The sequence below is a fragment of the Oncorhynchus gorbuscha genome, linkage group LG09 (genome assembly GCF_021184085.1).
Source record: "Oncorhynchus gorbuscha isolate QuinsamMale2020 ecotype Even-year linkage group LG09, OgorEven_v1.0, whole genome shotgun sequence".
Classification (NCBI taxonomy): domain Eukaryota; kingdom Metazoa; phylum Chordata; class Actinopteri; order Salmoniformes; family Salmonidae; genus Oncorhynchus; species Oncorhynchus gorbuscha.
The window spans coordinates 78887925-78907790 of record NC_060181.1 but is presented as its reverse complement, the minus strand read 5'-3'; the positions used below and the strand labels follow the sequence as shown (position 1 = coordinate 78907790).

At 45.4% G+C, this 19866-nt stretch overlaps 1 protein-coding gene across 2 annotated transcripts; it reads right to left on the bottom strand.

The window, feature by feature from the left end:
• Positions 1 to 1945: 1945 nt before the first annotated feature.
• Positions 1946 to 8884, bottom strand: LOC124042980 (potassium voltage-gated channel subfamily E member 2-like). 2 transcript variants are annotated; one of them, XM_046361147.1, is made up of 3 exons: positions 8623 to 8884; positions 3093 to 3164; positions 1946 to 2887 (listed from the first exon to the last, which is right to left on the bottom strand). In XM_046361147.1, the coding sequence occupies exons 2-3, from the start codon at positions 3129 to 3131 to the stop codon at positions 2564 to 2566; spliced, it is 363 nt and encodes a 120-aa protein (XP_046217103.1). In that variant the 5' UTR covers positions 3132 to 3164; positions 8623 to 8884; the 3' UTR covers positions 1946 to 2563. The 2 variants fall into 2 exon arrangements, with proteins under 2 accessions (XP_046217103.1, XP_046217102.1); XM_046361146.1 differs by lacking the exon at positions 8623 to 8884 and having other exon boundaries at positions 3093 to 3203.
• Between the last annotated feature and the right edge of the window lie 10982 nt (positions 8885 to 19866).

Here is a 19866-nt window from a genome sequence, read left to right as displayed (position 1 = left end):
CAGGTCTTACCTAGTGTGCCTAGACAGCGAATATGCTACGGGTATATGCATGCCCGCGGGCCTCTTGCCTAAGCACTCCCTAGGTGCCTTCCCCTTCCCCCCTGGGAACAAATGAAACAGAATATTTAAACAATTTCACAAACAAACTAAGAAACAAACAAAGGACATCAAATAAGCTCTATCTGAGCAACAAACTCACAAAACATACCAACTCTCAGCAATGAACTCCCAGCAAAAACTCTAGCAAAATCTCTTTCCTACAAAAATTCTCTAGCAAATCTACCTCCAGCAAAATCTTTCTAGCAAATCTACCTCCAGCAAAATCTCTCTAGCAAATCTACTTCCAACAAAATCTCTCTAGCAAATCTACTTCCAACAAAATCTCTCTAGCAAATCTACTTCCAACAAAATTCCTCTAGCAAATCTACTTCCAGCAAAATTCTCTCCTCCTGCACAGAACACTGGCTTTTATATAGCTTCTGGTATAGGTAATTGGAGACAGCTGCGTCTTGACGAGGGGGCGGGGTCAGCTCTCCAATTATCCCTGGAGTCAACCAATCAGCTGCTTGATGGATTTCAGGAAGCCATTTCCTGAAATAAATACATGCAAACATACAAACTACAACACATAAACTGGGGAACGTAACATAGCACAACAGTCCTGTAGTTTATTATCTGCTTCATCTGACCACTTTTTTATTGACCGAGTCACTGGTGTTTCCTATATATTTTTTTGCTTGTAAGCAGGAATCAGGAGGATATAATTATGGTCATATTTGTGCGGGTCTCTGTGTGTGGAGTAAAGGTGGTTTAGTTTTTTTCCTCTGGTTGCACATTTAACATGCTGATAGAAATGAGATGAAACTGATTTAAGTTTCCCTGCACTTAAGGCTCCGGCCACTAGGAGTGCCGCCTCCGAATGAGCGGTTTCCAGTTTTCTTATGGCGGTATACAGCTCATTGAGTGCGGTTTTAGTGCCCTCATCGGTCTTTGGTGGTATGTAGACAGCTATGAAAAATACAGATGAAAACTCTCTAGGTAGATAGTGTGGTCTACAGCTTATCATGAGATACACTACCTCAGGTGAGCAAAACCGTGAGACTTCCTTAGATATTGTGCACCAGCTGTTGTTTACAAATATACATAGTTCTTTCCTGCCAATAGAGTGTATAACCTGCCAGCTGTATGCTATTAATGTCGTTGTTCAGCCACGACTCGGTGAAACATATGATATTACAGTTTTAATGTCCTTTTGGTAGGATATACGTGCTTTCAGTTCGTCCCATTTATTTTCCAGCGATTGAACGTTGGCTAACAGTATGGATGGCAAAGGCAGATTAGACACTCGTCGCCTGATCTTCACAAGACAGCCCGACTTCTTTCCGCAAAATCTCAGTTTCTTTCTCAGCGCATGATGGGGATGAGGGCCTGTTCGGGTGTTTGGAGTATATCCTTCCTGTCCAACTCATTAAAGAAAAATTATTCGTCCACTTCCAAGTAATCGCTGTTCTGATGTCCAGAAGCTCTTTTCAGTCACAAGAGACGGTAGCAGCAACATCGTCTACAAAATAAGTTACAAACAATGTGAAATAACAAACAAAATAGCACGGTTGGTTAATAGCCAATAAAACAGCAGCCATCCTCTCCAGCACCATCTATTTATTATATTACACAGTGTTTTGTATCATTGTCCTGGTGCAATGATCAAAATTACAGACCTCTACATGCTTTGTAAGTTGGAAAACCTGCAAAATCGGCAGTGTATCAATAAATATATACAGCCTTATTCTAAAACTTATTAAAATGTTTTTTTTCTCCCCCCAATCAATCTACACACAATACCCCATAATGACAAAGCATTAACAGGTTTTTAGAAATTATATATTATATATATATGTATTGTGTGTAGATTGATGAGGGAAAAAAACATTTAAATACGTTTTAGAATAAGGCTGTGACGTAACGAAATGTGAAAAAGTCAAGGGGTCTGAATACTTTCCGAATGCACTGTATGGAGACTGCTTAGTGCCAACAATATGGGGTTAAATACATCTCAAATATAGGACAGACACTTCAGAACAAACTTCTTTTCGATTTTGTTTTGGGTTGGGCTATCTGTTGTTCCATGTAGTGAATATGTTATTTAATGTGTTTGTAGGGGCTAGTAGAACCCTCCCCTGGCTTAGATTGGGTTTAGACTCTTATTTCATTTTTTTGTTGGTAGGACTGTGTGTGTGTGCTGCCCTCTACTGGGCACTCGTGGTTTGACAGCTCAATTACAGTCCCTACCTCTTTAGCACAGACAATTAGACTCCTAGTCAGAGGTCAGATAACCACATCAGTAATGACAGAACCACTACTTTAGTTTGATTACTATCCATGATCAACATATTAGTTATACAGTCAGTACAACACCTTTGTTACTAATACCATAAGATTATTTGACTTTAGAACCATTGCGTGTCTGTACGTGAGTGTTGGTGTGCCTGTGTGTTTGTACATGGTATATGTGTGTGTTGGGTATGGCGTGTGTGCATAGACATTAGGTTGGTTGGCTGTGGGGTTATTTATGACGCCGCTCTGCTCTTGAAGTTGGGCCAGTCCAGTCCTCTTCAATGTATTTGTGGTAGGGGTCATCCGAATGCTTGCGCTGCTTCAACTTCACCGTACTCACCAGGATCGCCATGACGATGAAGGCAAACATTCCGATCATCACTGTCAGGTACCAAACGATGTTCCTGAAGTTCTCCTCTGCCAGAGTGTTGTCCAGAGCCTGTTCTGCCTTTGAGGAGTTCTGGCTCCAGTTGTCAAGGTAACGGCCTAGGGCATGGGTCAGAGAGTCCACCAGGTGGAGGGTCCTGTTTGACCAATTAGGCAGCATGATCACCTGGTGGGTGGGGTAAGCATAGATCGTATGGGATCAATGGCAGAAGAGAAGACATTGACATTGTACTGTCTTTCCATGATCTGTGCGTTGAATCTTCACATAAGAACAAAAACAAGCACATACACAGACAACACATTATATACAGAATCAGACAAACAGTGAAGCTTCATACTGTCCAGTTATGACTTTTAAAAATAAATCTGACCTGTTCAGGGTTTCCAGGGAGGTCAGAGAGAGGTTCCATTCACAGGCGTCGATATAGAGGCAGATAGAGGTCCTGGAGAGGGGAAGTACCATGAGAAAGAGACAAATATCCTACCACACAACCAACCACCTAACCAGTCAACCTCAGCCTAGGACAGAGCCAGTTACAAAAATTAACAATACTCATATTTTATGTACAGTGTTTGCCTGTGTGTGTGTGTGTTTCTGATGACCTTGAGAAACAGCTGAAATTAAAAGGGGAGCAGTGTTGAGGGTCACTCTCACCCTGCCACACACACACACCCAAACACACTGTAGCCTACGGTTGAATTTTTAACAGCAGCACTGCTTTCAATTGTGGAATGTGTTCTAATACTTAAGAAGTCCACATGGGGGCAGGCAGTACCACGATACAAAGTATCAAGTTTCATGCACTCAAAGAGGATCTCAAAAAAGAGATACAATCTTATTCCTGAGCAAATGGACACAACAAATATGCTAGCATTCAAGACAATAGTGTAAATTTAGTGTAATAATCTTTGCAAAAGTGTGTAGATATAATTTGACGTTAGTGGTGAAGCTCTTCTTTAGTATACCCCACTGTCTTGCCCTCTGCCAATTATTGTCTGTAGTACTGACATTGTTCGTGCTTGTGAAATTCCATAGCAGTACCCACATTTTCCACTAGATAACAGAGAACTTATCCTGCTGTAATGACACCACGTGTTCCTCAGGGGTTAATTGGGAATTCGGAGGTGAGGCAGCCCTATTTGGAGGGGTTAGGATTTAGTGAAACCAAATATTTTAGGTTTGGTTGATCAAGGACGCCAGGCTACGGAAGCTTCCACAATGAGCCATCTGTAATCAATGTCTCGTTGCGGGACAAAGCAAGGGTTAGGGTTGAACATGAAGCTAGGGTTATAGCTTGGGTTGAACTGAGGTGTGGACATGAAGTTAGGGTAAGGATTCGGTTTAGGGTTAAGGTTATGGCCAGGGTTAGGGTTAGGGTTGGACGGGGTGTGGACATTAAGCTAGGGTTAGGGTTATGGCTAGGGTTTGGGTTGAATGGGGGTGTGGACATTAAGCTAGGTTTAGGGTTATGACGAGGGTTTGGGTTGAACGAGGGTGTGAACATTAAACTAGGTTTAGGGTTATGGCCAGGGTTTGGGTTGAATGGGGGTGTGGACATTAAACTAGGTTTAGGGTTATGACGAGGGTTTGGGTTGAACGATGGTGTGGACATTAAACTAGGTTTAGGGTTATGACGAGGGTTTGGGTTGAATGGGGGTGTGGACATTAAACTAGGTTTAGGGTTATGACGAGGGTTTGGGTTGAATGGGGGTGTGGACATTAAGCTAGGTTTAGGGTTATGACGAGGGTTTGGGTTGAATGGGGGTGTGGACATTAAGCTAGGTTTAGGGTTATGGCGAGGGTTTGGGTTGAACGATGGTGTGGACATTAAACTAGGTTTAGGGTTATGACGAGGGTTTGGGTTGAATGGGGGTGTGGACATTAAACTAGGTTTAGGGTTATGGCCAGGGTTAGGGTTGGACGGGGTGTGGACATTAAGCTAGGTTTAGGGTTATGACGAGGGTTTGGGTTGAATGGGGGTGTGGACATTAAGCTAGGTTTAGGGTTATGGCCAGGGTTAGGGTTGGACGGGGTGTGGACATTAAACTAGGTTTAGGGTTATGGCTAGGGTTTGGGTTGAATGGGGGTGTGGACATTAAACTAGGTTTAGGGTTATGGCTAGGGTTTGGGTTGAATGGGGGTGTGGACATTAAGCTAGGTTTAGGGTTATGGCCAGGGTTTGGGTTGAATGGGGGTGTGGACATTAAACTAGGTTTAGGGTTATGACGAGGGTTTGGGTTGAATGGGGGTGTGGACATTAAACTAGGTTTAGGGTTATGACGAGGGTTTGGGTTGAATGGGGGTGTGGACATTAAACTAGGTTTAGGGTTATGACGAGGGTTTGGGTTGAACGATGGTGTGAACATTAAGCTAGGTTTAGGGTTATGACGAGGGTTTGGGTTGAATGGGGGTGTGGACATTAAGCTAGGTTTAGGGTTATGACGAGGGTTTGGGTTGAATGGGGGTGTGGACATTAAGCTAGGTTTAGGGTTATGACGAGGGTTTGGGTTGAACGATGGTGTGAACATTAAGCTAGGTTTAGGGTTATGGCCAGGGTTTGGGTTGAATGGGGGTGTGGACATTAAGCTAGGTTTAGGGTTATGGCTAGGGTTTGGGTTGAACGATGGTGTGAACATTAAGCTAGGTTTAGGGTTATGACGAGGGTTTGGGTTGAATGGGGGTGTGGACATTAAGCTAGGTTTAGGGTTATGGCTAGGGTTTGGGTTGAATGGGGGTGTGGACATTAAACTAGGTTTAGGGTTATGACGAGGGTTTGGGTTGAACGATGGTGTGAACATTAAGCTAGGTTTAGGGTTATGACGAGGGTTTGGGTTGAATGGGGGTGTGGACATTAAGCTAGGTTTAGGGTTATGACGAGGGTTTGGGTTGAACGATGGTGTGAACATTAAGCTAGGTTTAGGGTTATGACCAGGGTTTGGGTTGAATGGGGGTGTGGACATTAAGCTAGGTTTAGGGTTATGGCTAGGGTTTGGGTTGAATGGGGGTGTGAACATTAAACTAGGTTTAGGGTTATGACGAGGGTTTGGGTTGAATGGGGGTATGGACATTAAACTAGGTTTAGGGTTATGGCTAGGGTTTGGGTTGAATGGGGGTGTGGACATTAAACTAGGTTTAGGGTTATGACGAGGGTTTGGGTTGAACGATGGTGTGAACATTAAACTAGGTTTAGGGTTATGGCTAGGGTTTGGGTTGAATGGGGGTGTGGACATTAAACTAGGTTTAGGGTTATGGCTAGGGTTTGGGTTGAATGGGGGTGTGGACATTAAACTAGGTTTAGGGTTATGACGAGGGTTTGGGTTGAACGATGGTGTGAACATTAAACTAGGTTTAGGGTTATGGCTAGGGTTTGGGTTGAATGGGGGTGTGGACATTAAACTAGGTTTAGGGTTATGACGAGGGTTTGGGTTGAATGGGGGTGTGAACATTAAACTAGGTTTAGGGTTATGGCCAGGGTTTGGGTTGAACGGGGGTGTGGACATTAAGCTAGAGTTAGGGTTAGGAATTGTATGCTACTTTCTATCCTACTCCTCTGTGAACCCATAAGGTGCTGGAGCTCAGCTCTACCTGGTTCTCTCTTAGACCCTTAAAAACTTCTTAAGGATCGGTGGCCGCGCATTTCAAATAAATAATCATAAATATTATGGATTTTAAACATTTATGTACATATAAGTGTCTTATATCGGTTGAAAGCTTAACTTCTTGTTCATCTAACTGCACTGTCCGATTTACAGTAGCTATTACAGCGAAAACCTGCCATGTGATTGTTTGACGGAGCCCCACATCAAAATATTTTTCCACCGGCACAGGTTTCATAAATTCACATATAACGATTAAATATTCACTTACTTTTTGAAAATCTTCCTCTGATTTGTCATCCAAAGGGTCCCAGCTATAACATGTAGTGTTGTTTTGTTAGATAAAATCCTTCTTTATATCCCAAAAAGTCAGTTTAGTTGGCGCCATCGATTTGAGTAATCCACTCATTCAACATACAGAGAAAGGAATCCGAAAATCTACCCCTTTGTTACAACAAGTCAAAATACGTTTCTATTTACTCTTCAGATACCCTAAAATGTAATCAAACTATAATATTTATTTAGGAAAGAAGTATATTCAATAGGAAACTGATTTTAGCAGGTGCGTGATGTCTTCACGGTGCGCATAAACACAAATTTGTGTCCTTCTACTGAAACTGATATTTCTTATTTGTTTTTGAAGTAACAAGCCTGAAACCTTCAACATAGACTGATGCCACCCTGTGTAAGCCATAGCAATTGCATCCAGGGAGCTCATTTTCAATAGGACCTTTCTTTTGTATTTCTCTCAAAAAAGAACATCTGGTTGGTTTTTCTTTGGATTTTCTCCTACCATATCTATTGTGTTATATTCCGCTACATTATTTTAACAATTCTACAAACTTCAAAGTGTTTTCTTTCCAATGGTATCAATTATATGCATATCCTGGCTTCAGGGCCTGAGCTTGTCATGTTTTGTCATTGATTATCATGTCTTGTCCCTGTGCTTCCCCTTCTAGTCGTTTCCCTCTGCTGGTCTTATTAGGTTCTTTCCCTCTTTCTATCCCTCTCTCTCCCCCTCCCTCTCTCTCTCTCCCGCTCTCTCTTCTCTCTATCGTTCCGTTCCTGCTCCCAGCTGTTCCTATTCCCCTAATCAATCATTTAGTCTTCCCACACCTGTTCCCGATCCTTTTCCCTGATTAGAGTCCCTATTTCTCTTCTTGTTTTCCGTTTCTGCCCTGTCGGTTCCTTGTCTAGAATTCACCGTGCTGTGTTTGTGTATCGCCCTGTCGTGTCGTGTTTCCCTCAGATGCTGCGTGGTGAGCAGGTGTCTGAGTCTGTTTGGTTCAAGTGCCTTCCCGAGGCAACCTGCTGTTCACCTGCTGTTCAAGATCGAGTCTCCAGTCGGTCCTCGTCATTTCGAGTGAAAGTTGTGTTTTTTTATTGTATTTTTCGTTACTGGATTAAAGACTCTGTTCTCGCCAAGTCGCTTTTGGGTCCTCTTTCACCTGTATGACAGAGCTACAGGCAGTTTACCTTGGGCACTACATTTTTGGAGCTCAGCTCTACCTGACCCAAGTTGCAGCAGCCCTTCTCTGTGTAGCTCCAGCTCAATTGAATCACTGGTTTTCATCACAGATTTGTGTTAGGAAATAAGCTGTTCACGTGAGGATAGTTATAAACTATTGAGGAAAGTTGCCACTCCACTTAGATGGATGACCTGGAACAGGACAGGTACATACACCCGATTTACTGACTGTTTAATGGGGCTGAGAGCCAGCAAACACATACAGACACACATACACACACACTGTGAGTCCCTCTGGCATGAGTGAGTCCTTCTGGTATGAGAAAGGTTTACCATCAGAATAGTCTGTGTAATCAGGGGAGGGTTAGAAATCAGAGAGCACTACTGTATAGCAGCTCCACTATATTATTTCATTTGATTTATTAGGAACCCTATTAGCCGACTCCAATGGCGACAGCTAGTCTTACTGGGGTCCTACACATAGCAAAAAAGACATTACAGACAAAAAACGAAACATTTGACATACATTTAAAAACATGAACATGTAGTGTGTGTGTGTGTGTGTGTGTGTGTGTGTGTGTGTGTGTGTGTGTGTGTGTGTGTGTGTGTGTGTGTGTGTGTGTGTGTGTGTGTGTGTGTGTGTGTGTGTGTGTGTGTGTGTGTGTGTGTGTGTGCATCTATCAGTTACACATACTGTACATGTCAGTTCATGAACACAACTGTCACATGTGCTCCCTCTCTGTTCTCTAGGCCACCGGGCTGCTCGTTCAGGGTTTCCATGGCTCGGCGGGTTCGACAGGTTATCCTGCCTTAGCTGGCTCGACGGGTTTCCGTACCTGAGTGGGAGCGAGAGGCTCCGGTCCGCTCCTGATACCAGGGATCATCCCTGTGGTTGGCGTCCTGCGGCTGGAGCCGTGCGTCGGGGACGGGGGGACTGTCACGTATGATCTCTCTCCGGCGCTCTAGGTCGTCATGCTCCCACGCCTCAGCCGGATTGACAGGATCCCGCACCTTAGCAGAGGTGACCAGTCCGCTCATGATCCCCGGGATCGTAATTTCGGTCGGCGTCCTGCGGTTGTGCCGCTTGTCGGGGAGGGGGTACTGTCACGTATGATTCCTCTCCAGCCTCTAGGTCACCAGGCTGCTTAGATTCCGTCTCTCACAGTTGAAGTGTACCTATGATAAAAATTACAAACCACTACATGCTTTGTAAGTGGGAAAACCTACAAAATCGGCAGTATATCAAATACTTGTTCTCCCCACTGTATATATATATATATATATATATACAGTGGGGCAAAAAAGTATTTAGTCAGCCACCAATTGTGCAAGTTCTCCCACTTAAAAAGATGAGAGAGGCCTGTAATTTTCATCATAGGTACATTTCAACTACGACAGACAAAATGAGAAGAAAAAAATCCAGAAAATCACATTGTAGGATTTTTTATGAATTTATTTGCAAATGATGGCCCTTCTTCCCCCCTGATTGCTCAGTTGGCTCTGTGACAATCTCTGCATGTGAACCCAACAAACACACAACCTTTCTTTTTTGCCGGTATAACCCTTAGCAATAGTAGACCTAATCCCTAATCACAGTACATTGAAGTTGTCATAACACCAAGCATGGCTTGCTAGCAGGTTACTACTTCAACTGAGACTCTGAGCAATATAATGTACTGTATATGCAGGCTGATACATTTCAGCCCCAGTGACATTGAGAGAGCAGAGATATCAGGTTACTTCCTCTGTCGGGCTAAAAACAAACCTTGACAGAAACGCCTCAGTGTAGAGGTCTGAATGGGACTGATTTATCATCCCAAGCTGGCTTTTTGTCCAACTCCCACCAGCTACCGCATAAAAATGGTCTAAACCCAACAGACCAGGCGCCAGAATAAATCAGTTGGAAAGGCATTTGATTTCCATAGGTGGGCCCATTTTTTACAGGACCTATTTGTGCACGCGCTTGCACACATATTTTAAATAGGTGTAATAGTAAAGACCATAGGCAGCTTATAAGTTTCAAGATTGGGGAAGCTTACAATTTCTCCTACCCTTTTTTCCGATCTGCGTGCCAGTTTTCGGTGGAACAGTTTAATTTCAATAATAACGTTTTTGTTTAAAAAGAATTTGAAGTAAACTGATAAAAACCTAAAAGATAAAATGAAACTATGGCAAGAGCGCTAGCCTCTGCCATATGGACACACTGATACACAGTGATCCATTGGACATTTCTTATTTATTTGATTTTATTTCACCTTTATTTAACCAGGCCTAGTGGTTAGAGCGTTGGACTAGTAACCGGAAGGTTGCAAGTTCAAACCTGATAGAGGAATTCTAAATTATTTTATGTTTCAATTGCCAAAATCAATTAGCACTCATTTCTAATTCATTAATGAATTGTAAGTTCATTAATTATGCATGAAGTAGATTGAGACCAATCTTAAAAGCCAGGTAAATAGCGTTTATTCAAGTGAGTACTAAATGCTTACACACATTTCCACAGGTTATAAACTGAACATGACATCATCAGTTTCCCACCCTCTCTCCGATTCTCACAAGAACCCATTGTTTTAGGAATGGAACCTTTCCCAGACGTTTCTTATCTGTATCACTCCCCTTTTGACTTCCCAAGACACAGACTATTAATTCATTCTGCTTACATTTTCAGTAACAGCTTAACCAATAACTTTTACTTTTCATACCATAACATAATAGTATTAGAATAAATGGTTCTAATCAATAATGTATACATAATTAATCATCTTAACTACAATTTCCTCTAACAAAACCCCCGAGCTGACAAGGTACAAATCTGTCGTTCTGCCCCTGAACAGGCAGTTAACCCACAGTTCCTAGGCCGTCATTGTAAATAAGAATTTGTTCTTAACTGACTTGCCTAGTAAAATAAAGGTACAAAAAAAAGGTAGGCCTGTTCTCCTTTACAACTGTGACCTGGTCAAGATAAAGCAAAGCAGTGTGACAAAAACAACAAGTGTCACAGTGTCTCCCGACCCCTCCTGTCTCAGCCACCAGTATTTATGCTGCAGTAGTTTATGTGTCGGGGGGCTAGGGTCAGTCTGTTATATCTGGAGTATTTTTCCTGTCTTATCCGGTGTCCTGTGTGAATTTAAGTATGCTCTTTCTAATTCTCTCTCTCTTTCTCTCTTTATCCCTCATTCTTTCTTTCTTTCTCTCTCGGAGGACCTGAGCCCTAGGAACATGTCTCAGGACTACCTGGCCTGATGACTCCTTGCTATCCCCAGCCCACCTGGCCGTGCTGCTGCTCCAGTTTCAACTGTTCTGCCTGCGGCTATGGAACCCCGACCTGTCCCAGACCTGCTGTTTTCAACTCTCTAGAGACAGCAGGAGCGGTAAAGATACTCTGAATGATCGGCTATGAAAAGCCAACTGACATTTACTCTTGAGGTGCTGACCTGTTGCACCCTCGACAACCACTGTGATTATTATTATTTGACCCTGCGGGTCATCTATGAACATTTTAACATCTTGGCCATGTTCTGTTATAATCTCAACCGGCACAGCCAGAAGAGGACTGGCCACCCCTCATAGCCTGGTTCTTCTCTAGGTTTCTTCCTAGGTTCTGGCCTTTCTAGGGAGTTTTTCCTAGCCAACGTGCTTCTACACCTGCATTGCTTGCTGTTTGGGGTTTTAGGCTGGGTTTCTGTACAGCACTTTGTGACATCAGCTGGTGTAAGAAGGGATTTATAAATACATTTGATTTGATGTGAATAAATAGGCCATAGAGGCGAAATAATTAATCAAATCAAATTTATTTATATAGCCCTTGTGTCCAAAGAAGGGCCAGATGTATATGTAACGGATGTGAAACGGCTAGCTTAGTTAGCGGTGCGCGCTAAATAGTGTTTCAATCGGTGACATCACTTGCTCTGAGACCTTGAAGTAGTGGTTTGCTCTGCAAGGGCCGCGGCTTTTGTGGAGCGATGAGTAATGATACTTCGTGGGTGACTGTTGTTGAAGTGTGCAGAGGGTCCCTGGTTCGCGCCCGGGTATGGGCGAGGGGACGGTCTAAAGTTATACTGTTACAAATACATAATGGTGTCTTCTGTGTAGAGGTGGATCAGATAATCACCAGAAGCAACAGCGACATCACTGATATATACAGAGAAAAGGGTCAGCCCAAGAATTGAACCCTCTAACACCCCCATAGAGACTGCCAGAGGTCTGGACAACAGGTCCTCCGATTTGACACACTGAACTCCATCTGAGAAGAAGTTGGTGAACCAGGCAAGGCAGTCATATGAGGAACCAAGGCTATTGAGTCTGCCGATAAGAATGCAGTGATTGAGTCGAAAGCCTTGGCCAGGTCAATGAAGACGGCTGCACGGTCTTTTATCGATGGCTGTTATTTTTATTTATCTTACTAGGCAAGTCAGTTAAGAACAAATTCTTATTTTCAATGACGGCCTAGGAACAGTGGGTTAACTGCCTGTTCAAGGGCAGAACGACAGATTTTGTACCTTGTCAGCTCGGGGATTTGAACTTGCAAACTTTCGGTTACTAGTCCAATGCTCTAACCACTAGGCTACCCTGCCACCCCGTTATGATACCTTGAGTGTGGCTGAAGTGCACCCATGACCAGCTCGGAAACCAGATTGCATAGTGGACGGTGGGATTTAAAATGGTTGGTGATCTGTTTGTTAACTTGGCTTTTGAAGACTTTAAAAAGGCAGGGCAGGCTGGATATAGGTCTGTAACAGTTTGTGTCTAGAGTGTCTCCCCCTTTGAAGAGGGGGATGACCGCAGCAGCTTTTCAACCTTTAGGGATCTCAGACGATACAAAAGAGAGGTTGAACAGGGTAGTAATAGGGATTGCAACAATTTTGGTGGATCATTTTTTAGAAAGAGAGGGTCCAGATTGTCTAGCACAGCTGATTTGTAGGGGTCCAGAGGATGTTTTTGTGTTGGTTAAGGGCAGTCAGGTCTGGGGAGAACCAGACCTGACTGTTCCTGGTTCTAAATTTCTTGAATGGGGAATGTTTATTTAAGATGGTTAGGAAGGCATTTTTTTTTAAATATCCAGGCATCCACTACTGACGAGATGAGATCAATATCCTTCCAGGATACCCCGGCCAGGTCGATTAGAAAGGCCTGCTCGCTGAAGTGTTTCAGGGAGCGTTTTACAGTGATGAGTGGAGGTCGTTTGACCGCTGACCCATTACGGATGCAGGCAATGAGGCAGTGATCACTGAGATCTTGGTTGAAGAGAGCAGAGGTGTATTTAGAGGGGAAGTTGGTTAGGATGATATCTATGACGTGTAGTCCACTTGTCATTCCAATCTCCTTTGCATTAGCGTAGCCTCTTCTGTAGCCTGTCAACTATGTGTCTGTCTATCCCTGTTCTCTCCTCTCTGCACAGACCATACAAACGCTCCACACCGCGTGGCCGCGGCCACCCTAATCTGGTGGTCCCAGCGCGCACGACCCACGTGGAGTTCCAGGTCTCCGGTAGATCTGCGGCCAACAAGGCAGAGTTCATCTCAGCCTATGCCTCCCTCCAGTCCCTCGACTTCTTGGCACTGACGGAAACATGGATCACCACAGACAACACTGCTACTCCTACTGCTCTCTCTTCGTCCGCCCACGTGTTCTCGCACACCCCGAGAGCTTCTGGTCAGCGGGGTGGTGGCACCGGGATCCTCATCTCTCCCAAGTGGTCATTCTCTCTTTCTCTCCTTACCCATCTGTCTATCGCCTCCTTTGAATTACATGCTGTCACAGTTACCAGCCCTTTCAAGCTTAACATCCTTATCATTTATCGCCCTCCATGTTCCCTCGGAGAGTTCATCAATGAGCTTGATGCCTTGATAAGCTCCTTACCTGAGGACGGCTCACCTCTCACAGTTCTGGGCGACTTTAACCTCCCCACGTCTACCTTTGACTCATTCCTCTCTGCCTCCTTCTTTCCACTCCTCTCCTCTTTTGACCTCACCCTCGCTCGACCTCATCTTTACTAGATGCTGTTCTTCCACTAACCTCATTGCAACTCCCCTCCAAGTCTCCGACCACTACCTTGTACCCTTTTCCCTCTCGCTCTCATCCAACACCTCCCACACTGCCCCTACTCGGATGGTATCGCGCCGTCCCAACCTTCGCTCTCTCTCCCCCGCTACTCTCTCCTCTTCCATCCTATCATCTCTTCCCTCTGCTCAAACCTTCTCCAACCTATCTCCTGATTCTGCCTCCTCAACCCTCCTCTCCTCCCTCTCTGCATCCTTTGACTCTCTATGTCCCCTATCCTCCAGGCCGGCTCGGTCCTCCCCTCCCGCTCCGTGGCTCGATGACTCATTGCGAGCTCACAGAACAGGGCTCCGGGCAGCCGAGCGGAAATGGAGGAAAACTCGCCTCCCTGCGGACCTGGCATCCTTTCACTCCCTCCTCTCTACATTTTCCTCCTCTGTCTCTGCTGCTAAAGCCACTTTCTACCACTCTAAATTCCAAGCATCTGCCTCTAACCCTAGGAAACTCTTTGCCACCTTCTCCTCCCTCCTGAATCCTCCTCCCCTCCCCCTCCTCCCTCTCTGCAGATGACTTCGTCAACCATTTTGAAAAGAAGGTCGACGACATCCGATCCTCGTTTGCTAAGTCAAACGACACCGCTGGTTCTGCTCACACTGCCCTACCCTGTGCTCTGACCTCTTTCTCCCCTCTCTCTCCAGATGAAATCTCGCGTCTTGTGACGGCCGGCCGCCCAACAACCTGCCCGCTTGACCCTATCCCCTCCTCTCTTCTCCAGACCATTTCCGGAGACCTTCTCCCTTACCTTACCTCGCTCATCAACTCATCCCTGACCGCTGGCTACGTCCCTTCCGTCTTCAAGAGAGCGAGAGTTGCACCCCTTCTGAAAAAACCTACACTCGATCCCTCCGATGTCAACAATTACAGACCAGTATCCCTTCTTTCTTTTCTCTCCAAAACTCTTGAACGTGCCGTCCTTGGCCAGCTCTCCCGCTATCTCTCTCTGAATGACTTTCTTGATCCAAATCAGTCAGATTTAGACTAGTCATTCAACTGAGACTGCTCTCCTCTGTATCACGGAGGCGCTCCGCACTGCTAAAGCTAACTCTCTCTACTCTGCTCTCATCCTTCTAGATCTATTGGCTGCCTTCGATACTGTGAACCATCAGATCCTCCTCTCCACCCTCTCAGAGTTGGGCATCTCCGGTGCGGCCCACGCTTGGATTGCGTCCTACCTGACAGGTCGCTCCTACCAGGTGGCGTGGCGAGAATCTGTCTCCTCACCACGCGCTCTCACCACTGGTGTCCCCCAGGGCTCTGTTCTAGGCCCTCTCCTATTCTCGCTATACACCAAGTCACTTGGCTCTGTCATAACCTCACATGGTCTCTCCTATCATTGCTATGCAGACGACACACAATTAATCTTCTCCTTTCCCCCTTCTGATGACCAGGTGGCGAATCGCATCTCTGCATGTCTGGCAGACATATCAGTGTGGATGACGGATCACGACCTCAAGCTGAACCTCGGCAAGACGGAGCTGCTCTTCCTCCCGGGGAAGGACTGCCCGTTCCATGATCTCGCCATCACGGTTGACAACTCCATTGTGTCCTCCTCCCAGAGCGCTAAGAACCTTGGCGTGATCCTGGACAACACCCTGTCGTTCTCAACTAACATCAAGGCGGTGGCCCGTTCCTGTAGGTTCATGCTCTACAACATCCGCAGAGTACGACCCTGCCTCACACAGGAAGCGGCGCAGGTCCTAATCCAGGCACTTGTCATCTCCCGTCTGGATTACTGCAACTCGCTGTTGGCTGGGCTCCCTGCCTGTGCCATTAAACCCCTACAACTCATCCAGAACGCCGCAGCCCGTCTGGTGTTCAACCTTCCCAAGTTCTCTCACGTCACCCCGCTCCTCCGCTCTCGCCACTGGCTTCCAGTTGAAGCTCGCATCCGCTACAAGACCATGGTGCTTGCCTACGGAGCTGTGAGGGGAACGGCACCTCAGTACCTCCAGGCTCTGATCAGGCCCTACACCCAAACAAGGGCACTGCGTTCATCCACCTCTGGCCTGCTCGCCTCCCTACCACTGAGGAAGTACAGCTCCCGCTCAGCCCAGTCAAAACTGTTCGCTGCTCTGGCCCCCCAATGGTGGAACAAACTCCCTCACGACGCCAGGACAGCGGAGTCAATCACCACCTTCCGGAGACACCTGAAACCCCACCTCTTTAAGGAATACCTAGGATAGGATAAGTAATCCCTCTCACCCCCCCTAAGATTTAGATGCACTATTGTAAAGTGACTGTTCCACTGGATGTCATAAGGTGAATGCACCAATTTGTAAGTCGCTCTGGATAAGAGTGTCTGCTAAATGACTTAAATGTAATGTAAATGTAAATGAGGGTGCCCGTGTTTAAGGCTTTGGGGAGGTACCTGGTAGGTTCATTGATAATTTGTGTGAGATTGAGGGCATCAAGTTTAGATTGTAGGATGGCTGGGGTGTTAAGCATGTTCCAGTTTAGGTCGCCTAGCAGCACGAGCTCTGAAGATAGATGGGGTGCAATCAGTTCACATATGGTGTTCAGAGCACAGCTGGGGGCAGAGGGTGGTCTATAGCAGGCGGCAATGGTGAGAGACTTGTTTTTAGAGAGGTGGATTTTTAAAAGTAGAAGTTCAAATTGTTTGGGTACAGACCTGGATAGTAGGACAGAACTCTGCAGGCTATCTTTGCAGTAGATTGCAACACCGCCCCCTTTGGCAGTTCTATCTTGTCTGAAAATGTTGTAGTTTGGAATTAAAATTTCAGAATTTTTGGTGGTCTTCCTAAGCCAGGATTCAGACACAGCTTGAACATCCGGGTTGGCAGAGTGTGCTAAAGCAGTGAATAGAACAAACTTAGGGAGGAGGCTTCTAATGTTAACATGCATGAAACCAAGGCTATTACGGTTACAGAAATCATCAAAAGAGAGCGCCTGGGGAATAGGAGTGGAGCTAGGCACTGCAGGGCCTGGATTCACCTCTACATCGCCAGAGGAACATAGGAGGAGTAGAATAAGTGTGCGGCTAAAAGCAATAAGAATTGGTCATCTGGAACAGAGAGTTAAAGGAGGTTTCTGGGGGCGATAAAATAGCATCAAGGTATAATGTACAGAAATAGGTATGGTAGGATGTGAATACAGTGGAGGTAAACCTAGGTATTGAGTGATGAAGAGAGACATATTATCTCTAGAAACATCATTGAAACCAGGAGATGTCATTGCATGTGTGGGTGGTGGAACTAATAGGTTGGATAAGGTATAGTGAGCTGGACTAGAGGCTCTACAGTAAAATAAGCCAATAAACACTAACCAGAACAGCAATGGACAAGACATATTGACATTAAGGAGAGGCGTGCTTAGTTGCGTGATCAAAAGGGTCCAGTGAGTGGAGAGGTTGGTTGGGGGTCACGGCGATTTAGACAGCTAGCCAGGCCATCGGTAGCAAGCTAGCATAGGATGGAGGTCCGTTATTAGCCACCTCTTGCGTTCCGTCAGTAGATTAGTGGGGTTCCGTGTGGTAGAGGGGATTAATCCAAATCACACAACAACAACAAAAATAAAAACAATAGATATAGTTATAGAGGCCCAAGAAAAAACATAATAATAATAAAAATAAATAAATTGTTCGATTGTCTATTCAGATAGCAGCCGGTAAGACAGCTAACGGTTAGCAGGCCGCAGATGGGCGTTCAGGTAATGTCGCGACGGAGGAGCCAGCCGGATAACTCCTTTGGGTAGATAACGTCGGCAATCCAGTTGTGAAGGCCGGTTTGTCATCAAAGTGATTGAGTGATTGATGGAACTCATGAGTGATTGACGGAGCTGGCTAGCTCCGGAATCGACGAAAGCCGATAGTCACACTGATAGCAGCTAGCTAGCTGTGAGATCCAGGTATAAATGTCCAGAGAGCAGTTGAAATCCAGGGACATGGAGAGATGCGCCGTACAAAACTGGCGATAGATTTTCGAGCTAAAAGATAGCTGATGACAAACCGTGGTTTGCTGAATACTAACGATTTTCCAGTAAAGAAGCTAACTAGCTTCTGAACTAGCTTCTGATTAGCTTCTGGATTAGCTTCTGGGCTAGCTTCTGGCTAGCTTCTTGGAGTTTCTGGCTAGCTTCTTGCAGGATTACAGATTTGAGGTAAATAATACCTTTTTATAAATATAAATTGGTGAGGCGGGTTGCAGGAGAATGTTTTGAAGTTGAGTTGATGGAAAATAAAAATAAAATGTATGTGAAAAAAAGTTGTAAATTTATATATATATATATACGGGACACGACAAGACGAGGACAAAAGACGTCTGAACTGCTACGCCATTTTGGATCATCATTTGTTTGAATTATTTTCTCTCCCATCCGGACTTGGGAGAGGCAAGGGGAAGAGCTGTGCATCCTCCGAAATACGACCCTGCCAAGCTGCACTACTTCTTGACACATTGTTCGCTTAACCCGGAAGCCAGCCGCACCAATGTATTGCGACTTCCCCCAAAGGTTAACTCTCTAGCCCTCGCTATCTCCCTGCTTGCTAATTCGGCTTGCTAACGGCTAGCTTGTCTAGCCCGGGCCTACGAACTGTTAGCTTGATAGCACAGGCCTGCTAACCGTCTGAATCACCGCGTCCCAAACACTCTCTGAACCCATTTACTCTCTATCTCTTTTTGATTTTTATTTTGTTTATACCTTCCGGAAACCTGCCTCACCCACTGTGATACGGAATCGCTATTACTTTTAATTTTAATTTTATTTTTATGACTCACTCAAGAACCTCCAGACGCTAACCAGCTAACTAGCTACAAGCTATTTAGTCATTGATAGTTTCTTTTTAAACCTGGATAACACTCGCCAGTCCAGCTTCCCTACCCATCCACCGCTTCCCCCTGGACACTGATCTCTTGGCTACATAGCTGACGCACACTGGACTGTCCATTAATCACGGTACTCCATTCTGCTTGTTTGTTTTAACTGTCGGCCCAGTTGCCTAGTCAATGCCATTTTACCTGCTGTTTGTTGTGCTAGCTGATTAGCCTCGCCTACTGTTTTTAGCTAGCTTTCCCAATTCAACACCTGTGATTACTGTATGCCTCGCTGTATGTCTCTCTCAAATGTCAATATGCCTTGTATACTGTCGTTCAGGTTAGTTATCATTGTTTTAGTTCACAATGGAGCCCCTAGATCCACTCTGCATACCCCTGTTACCTCCTTTGTCCCACCTCCCACACATGCGGTGACCTCACCCATTACAACCAGCATGTCCAGAGACACAACCTCTCTCATCATCACCCAGTGCCTGGGCTTACCTCCGCTGTACCCGCACCCCACCATACCCCTGTCTGCGCATTATGCCCTGAATATATTCTACCATGCCCAGAAACCTGCTCCTCCTATCCTCTGTCCCCAACGCTCTAGGCGACCAGTTTTGATAGCCTTTAGCCGCACCCTCATACTACTCCTTCTCTGTTCCGCGGGTGATGTGGAGGTAAACCCAGGCCCTGCATGTCCCCAGGTACCCTCATTTGTTGACTTCTGTGATCGAAAAAGCCTTGGTTTTATGCATGTCAACATCAGAAGCCTCCTCCCTAAGTTTGTTTTACTCACTGCTTTAGCAAACTCTTCTAACCCTGATGTCCTTGCCGTGTCTGAATCCTGGCTCAGGAAGGCCACCAAAAATTCAGAGATTTCCATACCCAACTATAACATCTTCCGTCAAGATAGAACTGCCAAGAGATTGCCTGCAGAGATAGCCTGCAAAGTAATGTCATACTTTCCAGGTCCATACCCAAACAGTTTGAACTACTAATTTTGAAAATTACTCTCTCCAGAAATAAGTCTCTCACTGTTGCCGCCTGCTACCGACCACCCTCAGCTCCCAGCTGTGCCCTGGACACCATTTGTGAATTGATCGCCCCCCATCTAGCTTCAGAGTTTGTTCTGTTAGGTGACCTAAACTGGGATATGCTTAACACCCCGGCAGTCCTACAATCTAAGCTAGATGCCTTCAATCTCACTCAAATCATCAAGGAACCCACCAGGTACAACCCTAACTC